Raw genomic sequence first — 23,824 nt, 5'->3', positions numbered from 1 at the left:
TCTTACTGACAGTTGTGGCTGCTTTGCGTGATGTATTATTGTCTCTACCTTCTTACCCTTTGTGCCGTTGTCTGTGTCCAATAATGTTTGTACTATGTTTTGTGCTGCTACCATGTTGTGTTGTCTTAGGTCTCTCTTTATGTAGTGTTGTCTCTCGTTGCGATGTGTGTTTTGTCCTATATTTATATGTTTTTTTAAATCCCCGTCCCCGCAGGTCTTTTTCCTTTTGGTAGGCCGTCATTGTAAATAAGAATTTGTTCTTAATTAACTGACTTGACTAGTTAAATAAAATAATATAGCTCCCTCTGCTGTCTATAAGTCTTTCATCCAAATGAGAGAGAAAAAACACACAAAGCAAGCCATCCTATATAAATAGATACTCATCTTTATTTATAAACATTGCATACAAGTGCACAATTTAGAGGTGACACATACATTCATATCAATGATTAAATGAACCTAATATGAAATCAAATGACACTCGGTCAGGAACAGTTAGTGCATGATCTTCTGTTTTTTAAATCATAAAATACAATCAATCAGCACATTGCTTGAGTACAGTTCTGATATTACAGAAGATTAATCAAAACAAATTAAAATGGCCTAGAAAGGCAGATCTTGATTAAGTTTTTCATTTAACCTGTCATTCCACAATATAAATGTAATGTAACAATATAAATTCCACAATAAACCTCAAATGCCTGTAGTAATGCATCATAATACAGTATATCTACAATAAAGTGCTCGTTATAAAATGATATGGCATTATCATAGTCTTAGAAAGAAATGACATAACACAACATCCTAGTTATCGTCATTTGGATTTTGGCATACCTGAGAGTTGTATTTCTTGTCTGTGGGTTACATTTCTTCAGCATTTTGAATACATTCCTTTAATAATCTCAAAATATAGTTGAACTAATAAGACTTGACTTGAATGATTGTTGCTAAAGACCTGGGATTGGTCCAGCATCTCTTTAAACTGGTTCTAGCATTTTTTATTGACATGATAAAAGTAAGCACTTTGAGGCACCCATACAGTATAGTCTTGACATATCAGCTTTGAATAATATTAATCTTCATACTATCTAGTAGCACGAGTTTCCTCTACTGATAGGAGTCAACCCAGAGTAAACTAAACTGAGGTGGGACTTCCCAGACAACATGCTGGATCCAGGAGTGATGTGAAGAAGAGGGATACTGCACTGTGACGACTCCAAATAAACTCCCATATTGGTCTAGCGTCATCCTCCCGACAGGGCCTCTAGCCAATTGGGGCCCTAAGCGAAATTTTGTTGGCCAATTCTGCCCATTTTGCCATGGGGCAGATTTTTTTTTTCTGTTTTAAAGTTAATTTCCTGTAATTCTTCACATTTTGCCATGTTAATGATATCTGAGTGAAAGTGACTAACAAAAGCAATGGGCCGCTGGGCATGCATCCTGCGTGACCTGTCAGTATTCGACCATATTTACTACAAGTTTAGATAGCTGGCAAGAATAATTTACCAATCTAAAAAGAGTTAGCTGACATGGTTAATTGAGTGACTGTCAGTGACTGACATACCAAGAGGAAAATTGCTGATGCACAACCACATTTTTTGGGGGGGCCCCCTAGTGGCTTGGAGCCATAAGCGACCGCTTATGCCTGGAGCTGGCCCTGTCCTCCGAGTTTGTGGTGTGTGTGTGTGTCTGTCTGTGTTGGAGCCACTTCTCTCTGGTCATGTCCCTGCTCTCTTCACTCCATCCTCCCCCTCTCCTCTCACCCGCTTAGGGGGTGCAGGTCCACCCTGACCTTTTCCCCGGTGCTCATCATGCCGATGGTAGGATAGAACCCCCCTGCTGGCACTGCCACCTCCTTGCGGCCCACCACCTTCCCATTCCGTGTAAAGAACACCTAGCACAACACAAGGGGGCGACAGTGAGCTACTATTCACACTAGGGTTGGGGTTGATTCCATTTAAATGAATTTAGGATATGAACAAAAGTGACAAATTATTCTTAAAATTCAGTGCCTACTGTTTTACCACTCCTATATCAAATCAGAACACATCACATAAAACCCTAACTAATTCAACATAAACCCTCTCCTGCCTCTCACAGAGCTGACGCTCTGGCCCTGTTTGAAGGTTTGCTGATGTAGACAAGAGTCTCTCACCACGACATTCCTCCCCTCCTGCTCCCCCTCCAGTTCCTCCCGAACCTCCTCCTCGTCGTTCATATAGAGGTCGTTCTGGACACGCCGCTGCTTAGGCCGCAACTCCGAGTCCCCGTCGTCACTGTCATCTGAGGGAGCCACATATGCTCAGAAAGACAGACACATGGCGAGACAGACAGATTGATAGACAGGGAGAATGAGGATACAGTTAACTAAATATACTATTCAAAATCCCCACTCACATTTGCTGCTTTATTACATTTTTTATAATCTAATGACATTATTTGTTTCATGGTTGTCTGTCTCAGATGGCAGCAGCCTAATGGTGCACTCACCTCCACTGTCCAGGATGTAGTCCCGTGGGAACATGATGCCACAGCCCATGACGTCCCCCTCAAAACAGCGAGGGCCAAAGGCGTCCCCCACCCCACTACCCTGGAAGAGCTTCCCATCATCTGAGAGAGAGGGAAGGAGAAAAGAGAGAGTGTGTGTGTGTGTGTGTGTGTATATGAGAGAGCATGTATGCAAGTTTGAATCATTCGGTATTTCAATTCCATGCAAATTCAATCAGTTCAGAGTAAACAGAAAATTCCTACTTCAATGAATCTCCTAAATTAACTGAATTGAAAAGGAAAATGAGCCCAGCCCAGAACTTCCAAATGAGTGAGATGATTGAGACTGACTGCTGTGTGCTGAGCTAGAACATTAACTTAAAACTCCATTTGTCCTCATCTCAACCTCATTCGGCAGTGGAATAGTCAACCAGAGGTCAGGGGGAATGCGAGAGGAAAGACCTACTTTCTCATCCTTAGGGTGGATTTTAGGAAGAGAGAAACAATGACATGGAACAGATGAAACATGAAGAGATCACTAGGTGGGGCTTCACCTAATCACCACTTTGGCAGATAAGCAGCGATAAACACACAGGCTTATCATAACAGTAACACACTGATAATGGTATCCCACCATTCATGGAGACTTGGACAACTCTCAGCTTCTCTCGCAATCTCTGGCTGAGCCCTACATGGCACCCTATTCCCTACATAGTGCACTACTTTTGACCAGAGCCCTATGGGCAGGAAGGGTACCACAGAAGTCGGTCTGACCAATAATTAGTATCATGCATGGCAAGCAGGTACAGAGACAGAAATATTCAAGCAACAAACCAAACCATCATGCAGGAACACTTGCAGACGGACAGATACAGACACTACATGACTCAGGACACTCACCTGCATGATAGGCTATGGAGCCCCTGCTCCAGCCAGGGTGTCTGTTTTTGGGGTAATCCTGTAAAATTAAGTGATAATATGTCAATGAGGTCTCATTTGACTCATACGAGGTGTCTGTGTATCTAATGACACCTTCCTGATACTGATTAATAGTGTGCGTGCGCACATTTAAATTCAGCAAAAAAATAAACTTCCCTTTTTCAGGACCCTGTCTTTCAAAGATAATTCGTAGAAATCCAAATAACTTCCCAGATCTTCATTGTAAAGGGTTTAAACACTGTTTCCCATGCTTGTTCAATGAACCATAAACAATTAATGAACATGCATCTGTGGAACGGTCATTAAGACACTAACAGCTTACAGACGGTAGGCAATTAAGGTCACAGTTATGAAAACTTAGGACACTAAAGAGGCCGTTCTACTGGCTCTGAAAAACACCAAAAGAAAGATGCCCAGGGTCCCTGCTCATCTGCGTGAACGTGCCTTAGGCATGCTGCAAGGAGGCATGACGACTGCAGATGTAGCCAGGGCAATAAATTGCAATGTCCGTACTGTGAGACGCCTAAGACAGCGCTACAGGGAGACAGGACGGAGAGCTGATCGTCCTCGCAGTGGCAGACCACGTGTAACAACACCTGCACAGGATCGGTACATCCGAACATCACACCTGCGGGACAGGTACAGGATGGCAACAACAACAACTGCCTGAGTTACACCAGGAACGCACAATCCCTCCATCAGTGCTCAGACTGTCCGCAATAGGCTGAGAGAGGCTGGACTGAGGGCTTGTAGGCCTGTTGTAATAGGCCTGTTGTAAGGCAGGTTCTCACCAGACATCACCGGCAACAACGTCGCCTATGGGCACAAACACACCGTTGCGGGACCAGACAGGACTGGCAAACAGTGCTCTTCACTGACGAGTCGCGCTTTTGTCTCACCAGGGGTGATGGTCAGATTCGCGTTAATCGCTGAAGGAATGAGCGTTACACCGAGGCCTGTACTATGGAGCGGGATCGATTTGGAGGTGGAGGGTCCGTCATGGTCTGGGGCGGTGTGTCACAGCATCATCGGACTGAGCTGGTTGTCATTGCAGGCAATCTCAACGCTGTGCGTTACAGGGAAGACATCCTCCTCCCTCGTGTGGTACCCTTCCTGCAGGCTCATCCTGACATGACCCTCCAGCATGACAATGCCACCAGCCATACTGCTCATTCTGTGTGTGATTTCCTGCAAGTCAGGAATGTCAGTGTTCTGCCATGTCCAGCGAAGAGCCCGGATCTCAATCCCATTGAGCATGTCTGGGACCTGTTGGATCGGAGGGTGAGGGCTAGGGCCATTCCCCCCAGAAATGTCCGGGAACTTGCAGGTGCCTTGGTGGAAGAGTGGGGTAACATCTCACAGCAAGAACTGGCAAATCTGGTACAGTCCATGAGGAGGAGATGCACTGCAGTACTTAATGCAGCTGGTGGCCACACCAGATACTGACTGTTACTTTTGATTTTGACCTTGGTTCAGGGACACATTATTCAATTTCTGTTAGTCACATGTCTGTGGAACTTGTTCAGTTTATGTCTCGGTTGTTGAATCTTGTTATGTTCATACAAATATGTACACATGTTAAGTTTGCCCAAAATAAACGCAGTTGACAGTGAGGACGTTTCTATTTTTGCTGAGTTTGTGTGTGTTTGTTTCATTGATTTAGTTTCCTGCCAATGTGCCATTGAGCCTCCAGATGATCCAACAGAAACCCCAGTGTTGTAGCTGATAAGATCTGAAGATGAGTCACATTTAATGGGGGTGCACCCTGTCCATCAGCCCATACAATGGAAGTCCTCATGAAGGAACAATAAGAGCATTTATTTTCTAGTTCTTCAGCCAGCCTCCTCTACTCCATCTCTGCAATACATTTTGACACATAAGGGTCATTAAAATGATCTGGATTTGCAGCCATAAAACACTATGATGAGTCACTGCTACTCTGAAGACACCATTTGTTAAAGGCTTTACCCACAGCAAATGCTATCCATTAATGAAACAGCTTTCTCAAAACACTCAGATGCTAATCTTTAACACACCGTGGGTAACATCAGCTGGGGATGGCGTCACCGGAGCTAATAGCCCTAGCATACATAAGGGAACTCTGAGACGGGAGCCGTATGGTTAGTGAAGAAAGTCCCATTGCAAATGTACGGTCCCTTACCTGACGTCTTATTACGTCGCAGAAAATCGCGGACGGCGTCGGGCCGTGGGCGGCGGAGAGCTCTTTCAGGAAGTCACTCAAAAAAACGTTTCGGAATTTCGGTTTCCGTTTTATAAAAATGACAAATTTTTGACTTTTTTCTGCATTCTCGAAAATTCCCACAAGAGGGAAAATAAATCATATTGCAGGCGCACGAACACGTGGCAAACGAGCGCGGCCTTTTCTCCTAAACTGAAAATATTTCGAAGACGAAACTCGGCGAGCGTAGGTTTGGAGTAATGGGCAGTTGGCCCCGAACAAGATGGCGTCGAGACCTCAGCGCTTTTTGAGCTATGGCCATTTTTCTGGGATTAAAGGGTTAAAACGCAAGTAGGGTGCTAATTTGACCGCTTCATGTCAAAGTACATAAGCATACGGTGTCAGGAAAAAAAGAACCAGCCATTTATCTATCGTAATTTAAGAGAAATCGTACATTGACCGTTTGGTGATGTTCACAAAGAGGATTTTCCCCCCCAAAAAAATCACAGATCCAGTTGCAGTGTGTTCAGACGTACATTTTTAAAGTGGGTCTCGAAGCTCTGCGAGAATCCTGTGATTTTATATGATTTTATGAAATAACACACACTCCTTTAACCCTCTTTAAATAAGTCCGCTCTTAACATAAAGACTTAAAACTCAATATTATATAAGAGCCTACCCCAAGGAGGGTATGTGTTCACGTTCAGCTTCCTATGTCAACTGGAAGTACCTTAAAAGGTGCCATAGGGTCAGGTTTGAAGGGTAATAAAGGTCAGATCTTTTCAAAACTTCACTTGTGTGATTAGACAACCCTCATGAACTGTAATATGTCATTTTTCCAAACAGATGTCAAAGAAAAGCTCTCTCACACAAACACACAGACACAAAAAGGAAGGATGGAGTGAAAAAGTACGGTGCTTAAAGAAACACAAAGCCCACAATGGCATTACTATTATCTCTAGGCCGTGCCGAGTTCAACGAGATGCCCCGCTTGACCGTAGCTCGCTCGGTCAGAGCGCAGCGACCGTTACAAGAGAACGGACACAAATGACCTTTTGACCTCAATGTCAATTTCATTTGCTTTTGGGACCCAGAGAGAGAACCGTTAAGGTTAGAAACACAATTTCACCTCAGGAGTGTTCTTAAGGTCCTCCCGATCTGTGCAAGCTTAACCATGACCTTGTGGCATTAACCCTTCACAGTTAAAAGAAGGTGTTTACATCAAAAAGTTTACAATGAAATGTCTCCCCATTGGAATACATTGACTGCACCTCTAAATTCAACCTAAAGCCTATGTGGGTTATGATTGTCTTATGGACCTGTCTTTGATGTCAGTCCATCAGGCCACCATGAGGTCTACCTGTGTCGATTCTAAGCTTCCTGGAGCAACCGGAAGTGGTTAAATCATCCTAAAAGTGTTTGCCATACCCAACATGCAGTTTGAGAGAAATAGTGCATTCAACCCTATGTAAATCAGTCAATTTTTAACATACAGACTTAAAACTCAGGATTCTGTAACAACATACTCCAGTGATGATATGTGTTTTTTTTCAGCTTCCTGTGCCAACCGGAAGTGCCATAATTGGTGTCAAATGGGCTGTTTCAAAGGGTTAAAAATGTAAAATCTTTCCAAAACTTCATATATGTGAATAGACAACCTTCCTGAACTGTAAATCAGTCATTCATCCCATCAGATTTCAAAAAAATAAAAATGCACACCCACACAGAAATGATGGAGGGACACTCTGCGGGGCTAAGAGGCAGACAGTGCCTGCAGTAGTTACTTTTGTTCCAACTTTTAAAGAACCGTCAGACCTAGAGTTCTGAAAATTAACAAACCTGTTCTAGACCTCAGGTCGATTGTTCACAGTGAATTATATGACTCTAGAAGGTTCTCGGATCGATAAAAAGCCTCGTGTATTTGCCATGTTTTCAATTCATTTGACCTCAACGAAACGGACGACCTTTAGAAAAGTCCCAGAGTCTCAAGACTAGGTGCGTTGAAACCGGCTCGGCCCATAGAGACAGACCCCAACGAGCCTGTTTGATTGCTCATTCAAGGACCCCATAGCAAGGCAATGAAAACAGTGGATTTTCAGCACCAATTAGCGTTTTGCTCGGACACCGAACGACCTATCGAGCCGAAACTTGGGATTCGAGGTCGCCTCACATAGGGCTAAACATAATGTGAACATTGGACCCGCAGCTAGAACATAACTATGTATTATTTGTTTTATTATGGTTTAAAGAGAAAGCGCTGTGAATTTTGGGCCTGCTCTGAAATATGTTATAGTTGGCATCGAAAGGAGTTGGAAAAAGTGAGTTTGGAGTCAGATGGTATCAGTTTGGTGTCTGAAAATATCTATTTGACTGATGGACACTGACTTGCTCGTTGACTTTTGTACAATTGCAATATGTTTCAACGGGGAGGTACCATGAGGAAAAAGCGACATGATGAAATTTCACAAAACGAGCGATGGAGAGGAACCACTATCACTGCCCGGCCATCCTGAGGTCATCAGAACGTTGACTTTTGCATTTCTAAAGTATTTAAGAGAATGCACGTTACATTTGCAATATGATGTGATGTTTTTCATATTGCAAATGCCTGTTACATTTGCAATATGATGTGATGTTGAATCATATTACAAATGTAACGTGCATTCTTTAAATACCGTAGAAATACAAAAGTCAACGTCCTGATGACCTCAGGATGGCCGGGCAGTGATAGTGGTTCCTCTCCATCGCTCGTTGCGTGAAATTTCATCATGTCGATTTTGGTGATGGTAGCCCCGCGTTGAAACATATTGAAATTGTACAAAAGTCGCCTAGCAAGTCAACTAGCATGTCATTGTCATCCCATAGCAACACATTGACTGCACCTCTAAATTCAACCTGAAGCCTAAGTGGGTTATGAATGTCTTATGAACCTGTCTTTGATGTCAGTCCATCAGGCCACTATGAGGTCTACCTGTGTTGATTCTAAGCTTCCTGGAGCAACCGGAAGTGGTTAAATCAGCCTAAAAGATATCCTGATATACATGACTTGCAATTTTGAAAAATCACTGCATTCAACCCTATGTAGATCAGTCAATTCTTAACGTATAGACTTAAAACTCAGGATTCTTTAACAGCATACCCCAGTCAAGACATGTGTTTAACTATAGCTTCCTGTGCCAACCGAAAGTGCCTTAAAATGGAGTTATGGTTCTGTTTCGAAGGGTTAAAAAGGTCAGAACTTTTCAAAACTTCATTTGTGTGATTAGACAACCCTCATGAACTGTAAATTAGTAATTTCTCTAAGCAGATGTCAAAGCTCTCTCTCTCACACACACACACACACAAAGCAAGGAGGGAGTGAAAAGGTACGGTGCTTAAAGACACACAGAGCCGACAATGGCATTCCTATTATCTCTAGGCCGTGCCGAGTTCAACGAGACGCCCCGCTTGACCGTAGCTCGCTCGGTCTGAGCGCAGCGACCGTTACAAGAGAACGGACACAAATGACCCTTTGACCTCAATGTCAATTTTATTTGCTTTTGGGACACAGAGAGAGAACCGTTAAGGTTAGAAGCACAATTTCACCTCAGGAACAATCCTAAGGTCCTCCCGATCTGTGCAAGCCTAACCCTGACCTTGTGGCATTAACCCTTCACAGTTAAAAGAAGGTGTTTACATGAAATAGTTTAAAATGAAATGTCTCCCCATTGGAATACATTGACTGCACCTCTAAATTCAACCTAAAGCCTATGTGGGTTATGATTGTCTTATGAACCTGTCTTTGATGTCAGTCCATCAGGCCACCATGAGGTCTACCTGTGTCAATTCTAAGCTTCCTGGAGCAACCGGAAGTGGTAAAATCACCCTAAAAGTGTTTGCAATAGCCAACCTGCAGTTTGAGAGAAATAGTGCATTCAGCCCTATGTAAATCAGTCAAATTTTAACATATAGACTTAAAATTCAGGATTCTCAAACAGCATACTCCAGTGAGTATATGTGTTTATTTTCAACTTCCTGTGCCAACCGGAAGTGCCATAATTGGTGTCAAATGGGCTGTTTTGAAGGGTTAAAAATGTCAAATCTTTCCAAAACTTCATATATGTGAATAGACAACCCTCCTGAACTGTAAATCAGTCATTTATCCCATCAGATTAAAAAAAAAAAAAAAAAAAAATACACAATCAACAGAAATGATGGAGGGACACACTGAGGGGCTAAGAGGCAGACAGTGCATGTAGTAGTTACTTTTGTTTGAACTTTTAAAGAACCGTCAGACCTAGAGTTCTGAAAATTTACAAACCTGTTCTAGACCTCAGGTCGATTGTGCACGGTGATTTATGTGGCTCTAGAAGGTTCTCGGACCGATAAACAGCCTTGTGTATTTGCTATGTTTTCAATTCATTTCAGCTCAACGAAATGGACGACATTTAGAAAAGTCCCAGAGTCTCAAGACTAGGTGCGTTGAAACCGTCTCGGCCCATAAAGACAGACCCCAACGAGCCTGTTTGATTGCTCATTCAAGGACCCCGTAGCAAGGCAATGAAAACAGTGGATTTTCAGCACCAATTAGGGTTTTGCTCGGGCACCGAATGACCTATCGAGCCAAAACTTGGGATTCGAGGTCGCCTCACATAGGGCTAAACATAATGTGAAAATTGGACCCGCAGCTAGAACATAACTACGTATTATTTGGTTTATTATGGTTTAAATGGAAGGCGCTGTGAATTTTGGGCCTGCTCTGAAATATGTCATAGTTGGCTTCTAAAGGAGTTGGAAAAAGTGAGTTTGGTGTCAGATGGTATCAGTTTGGTGTCTGAAAACATCCAATTGACTGATGGACACCGACTTGCTAGTTGACTTTTGTACAATTGCAATATGTTTCAACGCGGGGGTACCATCAGCAAAATCGACATGATGAAATTTTCACGCAACGAGCGATGGAGAGGAACCACTAACACTGGCCGGCCATCCTGAGGTCATCAGGATGTTCAATTTTGTATTTCTAAAGTATTTAAAGAATGCGCGTTACATTTGCAATATGAATCAACACATCATATTGCAAATGTAACAGTGTGTGTTATGTTTGCAATATGATTCAACACATCATATTACAAATGTAACACTGTGTGTTATGTTTGCAATATGATTCAACACATCATATTGCAAATGTAACACTGTGTGTTATGTTTGCAATATGATACACCACATCATATTGCAAATGTAACACTGTGTTATGTTTGCAATATGATTCAACACATCATATTGCAAATGTAACACTATGTGTTATGTTTGTAATATGATTCACCACATCATATTGCAAATGTAACACTGTGTTATGTTTGCAATATGATTCAATACATCATATTGCAAATATAACACTGTGTTATGTTTGCAATATGATTCACCACATCATATTGCAAATGTAACACTGTGTTATGTTTGCAATATGATTCAATACATCATATTGCAAATATAACACTGTGTTATGTTTGCAATATGATGTGATGTTTTTCACTGTTGAATCATATGCAAATGTAACGTGCATTCTTTAAATAAACCCTATGTGGGTTATGAATGTCTTATGAACCTGTCTTCAATGACAATCCATCAAGCCACTATGAGGTCTACCTGTGTTGATTCTAAGCTTCCTGTGCCAACCGGAAGTGCCTTAAAATGGGGACATAGGTGCTGTTTCAAAGGGTTAAAAAAGTCAAGATCTTTCCAAAACTTTAAGTGTGTGATTAGGCAACCTTCATGAACTGTAAATCAGTCATTTCTCTAAACAGATGTCAAAGAAAAGCTCACACACACACACACACACAGCAAGGATATGGTGCTTAAAGACACACAGAGCCTTAAATGCTTTTAGGGGGGATCCAGACTTCCATATCCGCTCTGGGAGCACTATACTACGGGCAAAAAACAATGGGTGCTGGCCTGAGTGATTTATGGAGGTTTTCAAAAAAAGTCAGAAAATATTCTGTTTTTTCTTTAAAATATTTTATTTTTTTTCTTCTTGAGTCAATGGCCTGAGTGATTTATGGAGTTTTTCCAAAAAACTCAAAAAATATTCTAAGTCCAAACTTTTCGTGCACCTGGTATTTTTTTGGGGTTACCAGGTGCCATGGTTGAAATTGCTTTTAGGGGGCATCCAGCATTCCATACCCGCTCTGGGAGCACTATTCACGGCCAAAAATCAATGTGTGCTGGCCTGAGTGATTTATGGAGGTTTTCAAAAAAAGTCAGAAAATATTCTATTTTTTTCTTAAAAATATTTTATGTTTTTTCTTCTCGAGTCAATGGCCTGAGTGATTTATGGAGTTTTTCCAAAAAAAGTCAGAAAATATTCTGTTTTTTCTTCTGGAATTTTTGTTTTGTTTTTTCTTCTCGAGTCAATGGGGGTCCGGCCTGAGTGATTTAAGGAGGTTTCCAAAAAAAGCCAAAAAATATTCTATGTTTCATGTTTTGGGTACCAGGCGTCATTTTTCAAAACCGTTTTAAATGCTTCATTTTGGCCTTTTAAAAACAAAATGTTATTTTTGACTATGAAATCCAAAAAAGCACTTTTTTAAAGGGGTTGATAAGTTTTTTCTAATTTATTCACATTTTTGACTTTTGACTTCCTATGAAATCACATTCCAAATGTACAATACATATACCTTAAGTTCAAAAAAAAAAATCAAAAAAAATTATGTTAATAAAATTTGAAAAAAGTATTTTCATATAGTTCTTACACACGTGTAATTGACATAAAACTCGAAAGAATTTCAAAAAACGGTCCAGAAAGCACTTTTTTAAGGGGGTGATAAGTTTTTGCCAAAACTTTCAAAATCTCAAAATTTTACTCTTGGGTCTTGACTTGCGTTACATAAAGCCTATGAAAAATTTAGATAGAACACACTCGCCCACTATAGGAATTTTGGAGTGTTACACAACTCATTTGCAGCATGGCATTTGCCATCAGCTTTGGATGAAACCGGGCCAGAACTAGTGTACTTGTCCATCGTGTATATGCTGCGCTCGGTGCCAATAAGTTGCCATATTATTTTGTACAATTGGGGGGGAACTTCCCTTACTTCTATGATGGTATTATTCACTGAAACACACAGTAACAAAGACATGTACTGTGGCGCCACCAGGTCACGACTAATGCTAACTGGTTTAGAGAAGAATGAGAAGAGAGCTGCCTTTGTGCCAATGGAAGCCGCTATGGCCACAGTGGCAAGGGCTTTATTGGTACAGATATGGAGAGATAAAGACACAGGGAGGAGAGGACAGTGGATAAAGAGAGGGTCAGATAGTGGGAGAGGTATGGAGATGGACAGGTGAGGCAATGGAGAGATGGGAAGATGAGATTAAATGGGAGTATGTTTAAGGGATGAAAAAGTTAAGATGAAGACCATGATAGATGAGAAAGAAAGAGATGGAGAGGTAGGAGACCGAGAGATAGAGGGACACAGGAATGTGTATCACACCATCCCACTGTTCTCCAAGAAAAAAGAGGAGTCAAAGTTGTCACTGATCTGCTTTCACAAGTAGTTTATCAACGGGGATGACATCCGCCTTTGATTTTTCCTGTGAGAGGTAATGGTTCACAATCAACACATTAATGAGAGGATGGCTCATTGGGCCTGCTAGGAGGTGAAGGTGAGCAGTGGAAGTCTGAAACCTCAGGAATGGCAGACTGCTGGATTTATGATGTCCCACCAGAACCGCCGACTGCTCCAGAAAACAATCCCCGGAAAACAAATCAGTGAAATCACAGAGCTCTATTTTCTCACCCTCATCCAGCCTTTAGTGCCAAGCAACACACACAGACAAGAGTGCAAAGGTTTAGGAGGTAGGGAGAATGACTGTGTGTGATATGACATTAGGCAACCTCAGAGATTAACAAGGGTGTGGACTTGATCAAAGGTAGATGAATTGGGCAAACGTAACTAACTGACATCAGAATGGTTTCGCTTCAACGCCCAATGGAGGACTTTCATTCATTGTCATTGTCTGGGTACAACACATCCTTACAACAGCCATGGGAACACAGTGGTTAGCTATCAGGAGGTACAGGACAAAGATAGAAGACACCAACACATTAAAACCTCAATAATCGGGTTTACCTAGGAAAAACTTCCAAAAGTACAATTCATGGTAAACAGGATTTGGAGCACTAAAAAAAACAGGCAGACATCTACTTCTTACGCTCAAGGCTTTGCTCTATGCTCTGATGAAGCACATCCTGACGTTTCTGCTCTGAATAAGTCATTTTGGAGAGTTTTTTCCTGCCATTTGTTGTTGAGCAAACCTACTCCCCTTTGTTTGCTGAAACGGGGAGGCCTACCTGAACTGTGACTTACTTGAAACTCTCCATGATGTCGCAAGAGTGGGAGCTCCAGATACAGTCAAAAAGGTCAAGAAGGATCCAGCAGTATCGAGGGGCTCTTATTTCCAGGTTCTCGTCTGATAAAATAACTGACATATCTGAAGGAGCAGCTCTTTGATTTATATTAAACAGGATGTGCAGATTCCATGTTGATTAAATCTCTGCTGTCATAATGAGTTCAGGTGTCTCTGTATTGAGCAAACAGTCATTAGACAAGCCCTCTCTAAACTGCCTGACAGATGATATTTCCACAATATGGAGATAATCACTGTCATGAATTATACAGAGACACCGTTGGAAGGGGTCCAAATTAATTACTTTAGGATATTAGCTTTATCTACGATATTATCAACTTGATCTTTCTAACCCAGAGAACGCAAGCACTTGCTGCATACTTTTCTTTTTATGTAGTTTCTTTCTGTGTATGGTGCTACTCAGTGGTAAGCAACTCATCAGACAAAAATGCCCAGCTACCTAGCGGCTAAATAGCCATGCTTGGAAAACTGCCACACTGTGAAAGTTGTCATTCACTGGAAATAGTTGGAGGATAGGATAGTCATGGCTGAGCTAGCGAGATAAGAGACAGCAACATTTGACCAAAGGCACTGACTGGTTAAACAACTACCTCAGTTTCTTTTTCATTTTACAGGGCTCCGGGCAGCCGAGCGGAAATGGAGGAAAACTCGCCTCCCTGCGGACCTGGCATCCTTTCACTCCCTCCTCTCTACATTTTCCTCTTCTGTCTCTGCTGCTAAAGCCACTTTCTACCACTCTAAATTCCAAGCATCTGCCTCTAACCCTAGGAAGCTCTTTGCCACCTTCTCCTCCCTCCTGAATCCTCCCCCCCCCCCCTCCTCCCTCTCTGCAGATGACTTCGTCAACCATTTTGAAAAGAAGGTCGACGAGATCCGATCCTCGTTTGCTAAGTCAAACGACACCGCTGGTTCTGCTCACACTGCCCTACCCTGTGCTCTGACCTCTTTCTCCCCTCTCTCTCCAGATGAAATCTCGCGTCTTGTGACGGCCGGCCGCCCAACAACCTGCTCGCTTGACCCTATCCCCTCCTCTCTTCTCCAGACCATTTCCGGAGACCTTCTCCCTTACCTCACCTCGCTCATCAACTCATCCCTGACCGCTGGCTACGTCCCTTCCGTCTTCAAGAGAGCGAGAGTTGCACCCCTTCTGAAAAAACCTACACTCGATCCCTCCGATGTCAACAACTACAGACCAGTACCCCTTCTTTCTTTTCTCTCCAAAACTCTTGAACGTGCCGTCCTTGGCCAGCTCTCCTGCTATCTCTCTCAGAATGACCTTTTTGATCCAAATCAGTCAGGTTTCAAGACTAGTCATTCAACTGAGACTGCTCTTCTCTGTATCACGGAGGCGCTCCGCACTGCTAAAGCTAACTCTCTCTCCTCTGCTCTCATCCTTCTAGACCTATCGGCTGCCTTCGATACTGTGAACCATCAGATCCTCCGCTCCACCTTCTCCGAGTTGGGCATCTCCGGCGCGGCCCACGCTTGGATTGCGTTCTACCTGACAGGTCGCTCCTACCAGGTGGCGTGGCGAGAATCTGTCTCCTCACCACGTGCTCTCACCACTGGTGTCCCCCAGGGCTCTGTTCTAGGCCCTCTCCTATTCTCGCTATTCACCAAGTCACTTGGCTCTGTCATAACCTCACATGGTCTCTCCTATCATTGCTATGCAGACGACACACAATTAATCTTCTCCTTTCCCCCTTCTGATGACCAGGTGGCGAATCGCATCTCTGCATGTCTGGCAGACATATCAGTGTGGATGACGGATCACCACCTCAAGCTGAACCTCGGCAAGACGGAGCTGCTCTTCCTCCCGGGGAAGGACTGCCCGTTCCATGATCTCGCCATCACGGTTGACAACTCCATTGTGTCCTCCTCCCAGAGCGCTAAGAACCTTGGCGTGATCCTGGACAACACCCTGTCGTTCTCAACTAACATCAAGGCGGTGGCCCGTTCCTGTAGGTTCATGCTCTACAACATCCGCAGAGTACGACCCTGCCTCACACAGGAAGCGGCGCAGGTCCTAATCCAGGCACTTGTCATCTCCCGTCTGGATTACTGCAACTCGCTGTTGGCTGGGCTCCCTGCCTGTGCCATTAAACCCCTACAACTCATCCAGAACGCCGCAGCCCGTCTGGTGTTCAACCTTCCCAAGTTCTCTCACGTCACCCCGCTCCTCCGCTCTCTCCACTGGCTTCCAGTTGAAGCTCGCATCCGCTACAAGACCATGGTGCTTGCCTACGGAGCTGTGAGGGGAACGGCACCTCAGTACCTTCAGGCTCTGATCAGGCCCTACACCCAAACAAGGGCACTGCGTTCATCCACCTCTGGCCTGCTCGCCTCCCTACCACTGAGGAAGTACAGTTCCCGCTCAGCCCAGTCAAAACTGTTCGCTGCTCTGGCCCCCCAATGGTGGAACAAACTCCCTCACGACGCCAGGACAGCGGAGTCAATCACCACCTTCCGGAGACACCTGAAACCCCACCTCTTTAAGGAATACCTAGGATAGGATAAAGTAATCCTTCTGACCCCCCCCCCCCCCCCCCCCCCTTAAAAGATTTAGATGCACTATTGTAAAGTGGCTGTTCCACTGGATGTCATAAGGTGAATGCACCAATTTGTAAGTTGCTCTGGATAAGAGCGTCTGCTAAATGACTTAAATGTAAATGTAATGTACCTCCTTTGCACCCCAAAATTAAGGTTTGATTAGCATCTAGCCTAATTCCACCTTTTTAGATGGTGCCCATCTTTCCCAATCATTTGGAATTGAGGCCTGCATATACAGTTGAAGTTGGAAGTTTACATACACCTCAGCCCAATACATTTAAACTCAGTTTTTCACAATTCCTGACATTTAATCCTAGTAACAATTCCCTGTTTTAGGATTATCACTTTATTTTAAGAATGTGAAATGTCAGAATAATAGAAGAGAGAATGATTTATTTCAGCTTTTATTTCTTTCATCAAATTCCCAGTGGGTCAGAAGCTTATATACACTCAATTAGTATTTGGTAGCATTGCCTTTAAATTGTTAAACTTGGTTCAAACGTTTCGGGTAGCCTTCTACAAGCTTCCCACAATAAGTTGGGAGAGCTGGTGTAACAGTCAGGTTTGTAGGCCTCCTTGCTCGCACACGCTTTTTCAGTTCTGCCCACAAATTTTCTATTGGATTGAGGTCAGGGCTTTGTGATGGCCACTCCAATATCTTGAATTTGTTGTCCTTAAGCCATATTGCCACAACTTTGGAAGTATGCTTGGGGTCATTGTCCATTTAGAAGACCCATTTGTGACCAAGCTTTAACTTCCTGACTGATGTCTTGAGATGTTGCTTCAATATAGCCACATAATTTTCCTTCCTTATGAAGCCAACTATTTTGTGAAGTGCACCAGTCCCTCCTGCAGCAAAGCACCATGATGCTGCCAGCCCTGTGCTTCACGGTTTGGATGGTGTTCTTCGGCTTGCAAGTCTCCCCCCTTTTCCTCCAACCATAACCATGGTCAATATGGCCAAACATTTCTATTTTTGTTTCATCAGACCAGAGGACATTTTTCCAAAAAGTACGATCTTTGTTCCCATGTGCAGTTGCAAACCGTAGTCTGGGTTTTTTATGGCGGTTTTGGAGCAGTGGCTTCTTCCTTGCCATTCAGGTTATGTCGATATAGGACTCGTTTTACTATGGTTATAGATACTTTTGTACCTGTTTCCTCCAGCATCGTCACACGGTCCTTTGCTGTTGTTCTGGGATTGATTTGTACTTTTCACACTAAAGTACGTTCATCTCTAGGAGACAGAATGCGTCTCCTTCCTGAGCGGTATGACGGCTGTGTGGTCCCATGGTGTTTATACTTGCGTACTATTGTTTGTACAGATGAACGTGGTACCTTCAGGCATTTAGAAATTGCTCCCAAGGATGAACCAGACTGGTGGAGGTCTACAATTTATTTTCTGAAGTCTTGGTTGATATCTTTTGATTTTCCCATGATTTCAAGCAAAGAGGCACTGAGTTTTAAGGTAGGCCTTGAAATACATCCACAGGTACACCTCCAATTGACTCAAATGATGTCAATTAGCCCATCAGAAGCTTTTAAAGCCATGACATAATTTTCTGGAATTTTCCAAGTTGTTCAAAGGCACAGGCAACTTAGTGTATGTACACTTCTGACCCACAGGAATTGTGATACAGTGAATTATAAGTGAAATAATCTGTCTGTAAACAGTTGTTGGAGAAATGACTTGTGTCATGCAAAGTAGATTTCCTAACCGACTTGTCAAAACTGTAGTTAGTTAACAAGATAGTTGAAAAACGAGTTTTAATGACTCCAACCTAAGTGTAAGTAAACTTCACACTTCAACTGTATATTTGAATGCACATTCAGAATTTGTACAACAGATGGTGTGTCGGTGTTATATGTGGATTGGTATGAAAACATTTGATGTGACAGAGCGAATTAAGAACCGTAGAATGCTATGGAAGTATAACATGTTTCAGATGGACTCATTCTAGGCTAGATAACGAGAATGTAGGGTGATGATGACGATCATAATAGTGTCATTGATGTTCATTGTGCTGGAGATATTGACAATAGTGACAATAGCAATGAATGATGATGATGATAATGTAGGAGGACATGGCATGTGATGTAGCGGTTAGTGCCGCCGCCTTTGGAGCACACACGTACTGTATGGGGCCGGAGAAGGCGGATGATGTTTTACGTGTCCCCAACTGATTGTGTTTTTTTGTTTGTTTATAACTTTTTTTTAAACTTATTTTGCACATAATGTTGCAGCTACCGTCTCTTATGACCGAAAATAACTTCTGGACATTAGGACTGCAATTACTCACCACGGATTGGCAGAATCGTTTTGTTCCTTTTAAAGAGTCTGACGAGCCCCATGCGGATGATATACTGCTTTCTCGGGAACAGGCCCAGATCCCCGGGATTTGTGTGAAGATGAGGCGGAGAAAAAGGGACCAGAGGACGGTCTGCCTTCTGAGAATTCGTAGGCGATCGAACAAACCTTCACTTCCTTCCATTCTGCTAGCAAACGTGCAATCTTTGGAGAGAAAAAAAGTATGACCTACGCGGAGATTAAACTACCAACGGGACATTCAAAACTGTAATATTTTATGCTTCACGGAGTCGTGGCTGAACGACGACACTATCAACATACAGGTGGCTGGTTATACGCTGTACTGGCAGGATAGAACAGCAGCGTCTGGTAAGACAAGGGGCGGCGGACTATGTACTTTTGTAAATAACAGCTGGTGCACGATATCTAAGGAAGTCTCGAGCTATTGCTCGAGGTAGAGTATCTTATGATAAGCTGTAGACCACACTATCTACCTAGAGAGTTATCTGTACTTTTCGTAGCTGTTTTACATACCACCACAGTCAGAGGCTGGCACTAAGACAGCATTGAATGAGCTGTATTCCGATCAACCAGAGGAGGAGCTCTTAGTAGCCGGGGACTTTAATGCAGGGAAACTTAAATCTGTTTTACCAAATTTCTATCAGCATGTTAAAATGTGCAACCAGAGGGGGAAAACAACTCTGGAACACCATTACTCCACACACAGAGACACATACAAAGCTTGCCATTTGGCAAGTCTGACCATAATTCCATCCTCCTCAAAAATTAAAGCAGGAAGCACCAGTGACTAGATAAATAAAAAAAAGTGGTCAGATGAAGCAGATGCTAAGCTACAGGACTGTTTTGCTAGCAGACTGGAATATGTTCCAGGATTCCTCCGATGTTATTGAGAACTACACCACATTAGTCACTGGCTTCATCAATAACTGCATCGAGGACGTCGTCCCCACAGAGACTGTACGTACATACCCCAACCAGAAGCCATGGATTACAGGTAACATTCACACTGAGCTAAAGGGTAGAGCTGCCGCTTTCAAGGAGCGGGACTCTAACCTGGAAGCTTATAAGAAATCCTGCTATGCCCTCCGACGAACCATCAAACAGGCAAATCGATGACGTCGTCCCCACAGTGACCGTACGTACATACTAGAGGTCGACCGATTAGTCGACCGATTAATTAGGGCCAATTTCAAGTTTTCATAACAACCGGTAATCGGCATTTTTGGACGCCAATTACATTGCGATCCACGAGGAGACTGCATGGCAGGCTGACCACCTGTTACGCGAGTGCAGCAAGGAGCAAAGGTCGCTAGCTAGCTTTAAACTTATCTTATAAAAAACAATCTATCTTAACATAATCACTAGTTAACAACACATGGTTGATGATATTACTAGTTTAACTAGCTTGTCCTGCGTTGCATATAATCAATGTTAATTTATCATCGAATCACAGCCAACTTCGCCAAATGGGTGATGATTTAACAAAAGTGCAATCGCAAAAAAGCAAAATCGTAGCACCAATGTACCTAACCATAAACATCAATGCCTTTCTTAAAATCAATATTCAAATCAACATTTTTTTAAACCTGCATATTTAGTTAAGCACCAGCTGTCAGAGCAGCTCATAGATTACTGCACCTGTACATAACCCATCTACAATTTAGCCCAAACAACTACCTCTTTACCTACTGTATTTATTTATTAATTTATTTTGCTCCTTTGCACCCCATTATTTCTGTCTCTACTTTGCACTTTCTTCCAATGCAAACCAACCATTCCAGTGTTTTTTTTTGTTTTTATTTTACTTGCTGTGTTGTACTCACTTCGCCTCCATGGCCTTTTTATATTTTTATTTATTTATACATATATCTGTTTGCCTTCACCTCCCTTATCTCACCTCACTTGCTCACATTGTATATAGACTTATTTTTTTTCACTGTATTATTGACTATATGTTTGTTTTTACTCCATGTGTAACTATGTGTTGTTGTATGTGTCGAACTGCTTTGCTTTATCTTGGCCAGGTCGCAATTGTAAATGAGAACGTGTTCTCAATTTGCCTACCTGGTTAAATAAAGGTTAAATAAAAAAATAAAAATAAAAAATAAACTGCGCTGTGCTTCAAGTATTGTGAAGTCCTGCTGGCAAACGTGGGAAAGTGCTGTTTGAATGAATGCTTACGAGCCTGCTGCTGCCTACCACCGCTCAAGTCAGACTGCTCTATCAAATATCAAATCACAGACTTAATTATAATATAATAAACACACAGAAATACGAGTCTTAGGTCATTAATATGGTCAAATCTGGAAACTATCATTTAGAAAACAAAACCTTTATTTTTTCAGTGAAATACGGAACCGTCCCGTATTTTATCGAACGGGTGGCAACCCTAAGTCTAAATATTGCTGTTACATTGCGCAACCTTCAATGTTATGTCATAATTTTATAAAATTCTGGCAAATTAATTACGGTCTTTGTTAGGAAGAAGTGGTCTTCACACAGTTCGCAACGAGCCAGGCGGCCCAAACTGCTGCCTATACCCTGACTCTGCTTACACTGAACGCTAGAGAAGTGACCCAATTTCCCTAGTTAATATTGCCTGCTAACATGAATTTCTTTTAACCTGTCTAGGATGAGCGTGCCGCTAGCGGCACTCCCCCCCCACCCCCACTGAAAAGGCAGAGCCGCGAAATTCAAAAAAAATATATTTTTTAAATATTTAACTTTCACACATTAAAGTCCAATACAGCTAATGAAAGACACAGATCTTGTGAATCCAGCCAACATGTCCGATTTTTAAAATGTTTTACAGGGAAGACACAATATGTAAAGATGTAAATCTATTACCTAAAAACACATTAGCATAATCCACCATCTTTTATTTGTCCACCAACACCAGTAGCTATCACCAATTCGGCTAAACTAAGATATTTATAGCCCCTAACCAAGAAAAAAACTCATTAGATGACAGTCTGATAACATATTTATGGTATGGGATAGGTTTTGTTAGAAAAATGTGCATATTTCAGGTAGATGGCATAGGTTACAATTGCACCCACCGTCACAAATGGACTAGAATAACTACATAGAGCAACGTGTTTACCTACTTACTAATCATCAAACATTTCGTAAAAATACACAGCATACACTAATCGAAAGACACAGATCCTGTGAATACAGACAATATTTCAGATTTTCTAAGTGTCTTACAGCGAAAACACAATAAATCGTTATATTAGCATAGCACATGTGCAAACATTACCCCAGCATTAATTCTAGCCAAAGTGAGCGATAACGTCAACATCGCCAAAATATATTATTTTTTTCACTAACCTTCTCAGAATTCTTCAGATGACACCCCTGTAACATCACATTACAACATGCATATACAGTTTGTTCGAAAATGTGCATATTTAGCCACCAAAATCATGGTTAGACAATGTGAAATGTAGCCCAGCTGGTGAGAAAATGTCCGTGCGCCATATTAGACAGTGATCTACTCTTATACATAAATACTCATAAACGTGACTAAAAAATATAGGGTGGACAGCGATTGATAGACAATTTAATTCTTAATACAATCGCGGAATTACATTTTTTAAATTATCCTTACTTTTCAATACAGTTTGCGCCAAGCGAAGCTACGTCAAAAAACATGGCGTCCTAAGCCACTAACATTTTTCGACAGAAACACGATTTATCATAATAAAAATGTCCTACTTTGAGCTGTTCTTCCATCAGTATCTTGGGCAAAGGATCCTTTCTTGGGTCTAATCGTCTTTTGGTGGAAAGCTGTCCTCTTGCCATGTGGAAATGCCAACTGCGTTCAGCATGAACTGGAAGCGTGCCCAGCGATTCACAGCGTTTCAGAAATAAATGTCCCAAAATCGCACTAAACAGATATAAATTGCTATAAAACGCTTTAAATTAACTACCTTATGATGTTTTTAACTCCTATAACGAGTCTTAACATGACCGGAGAAAGATTACTCCCAACACTAATGCTTGGAACAGGTGCGGGTCGGTGTCCTCCAGGCGCATGACGCAGCTCCAAAAGAGTGACTAGCTACAGGGTTTTTTAATTTGTAGTGCCTGTGAACGCGCAATCGACCCCATTCAAATCGTCATCACGTAAAGGCATCCAGGGGAAGGCGTAAGCAGTGTCCGTATACTCATAGCAATAACAGTGGCCTTTTAACTGACTCCAGATCAGGGGCCAACATTTCTGAAATCTGACTCCATGTCAGGGAAATTGCTGTAGAATGGGTTCTGTTCCACTTAGAGACAAAATTTCAACTCCTATAGAAACTATAGACTGTTTTCTATCCAATAATAATAATAATATGCATATTGTACGATCAAGAATTTTGTAGGAAGCCGTTTCAAAAATTACAAGATTACCATAAATAGTGACAACAGCGCCCCCAGCCTCAACAGGTTAAATAAAGGTGAAATAAAAAAAAAAGGAAATAAACTCGGATTGAAGAGGAGGCAGAGCACATGTTAAGCTTTCCTAAATAACTGGCCTGCCTGGAGCATGTGGCCACATTATTATAGGACGATTTGGGAGAATGAAAATATGCCACAGGCATCTCACTATCAGAAGTAAGAATACAGTCTAGACCTTCTAAACTGTGGAGAGTAGAACAACAACTGATCCAAATGGAATGAAACATTTTAAGTCACAGGGCTTTTGTGCCGTTATTCAAATGACATTTTCACTGCAGCCTAGAGTAGAATTTTGTATTCACTTGAAAACAATAATTAAATTATTCATTGCATTGTGGTGTTTGTTATAGACTAGTCTAGGAAGGATAATTAAATTGTCCCTAAACAAGATCAATAGGGGAGCTTTTTGAGTTATTTCATGCGCAGTGATGCACCTGGCCTGTCAGCGATTTCTATTTGTTCTTTTTGATTCATATTGAACT

General features: G+C 42.2%; 1 protein-coding gene across 2 annotated transcripts in view; it reads right to left on the bottom strand.

Moving 5' to 3' along the window:
- Positions 1-362: 362 nt before the first annotated feature.
- LOC129815419 (SPRY domain-containing protein 3-like) overlaps positions 363-23,824 on the bottom strand; it is a 115,302-nt gene continuing 91,840 nt past the window's right edge. For both annotated transcript variants that reach the window (XM_055869217.1, XM_055869218.1), the window contains 4 exons: positions 3,388-3,445; positions 2,491-2,610; positions 2,156-2,283; positions 363-1,894 (listed from right to left, as the gene is read on the bottom strand). In XM_055869217.1, coding sequence (XP_055725192.1) covers positions 1,760-1,894; positions 2,156-2,283; positions 2,491-2,610; positions 3,388-3,445 — 441 coding nt within the window. In that variant the 3' untranslated portion in view covers positions 363-1,759. The remainder of the gene's footprint in view (positions 1,895-2,155; positions 2,284-2,490; positions 2,611-3,387; positions 3,446-23,824) is intronic.

This window comes from Salvelinus fontinalis, chromosome 18 (assembly GCF_029448725.1).
Source record: "Salvelinus fontinalis isolate EN_2023a chromosome 18, ASM2944872v1, whole genome shotgun sequence".
NCBI classification, from domain to species: domain Eukaryota; kingdom Metazoa; phylum Chordata; class Actinopteri; order Salmoniformes; family Salmonidae; genus Salvelinus; species Salvelinus fontinalis.
Note: the sequence above shows the minus strand (reverse complement) of the source record. Positions and strands in the feature narration are given on the sequence as shown.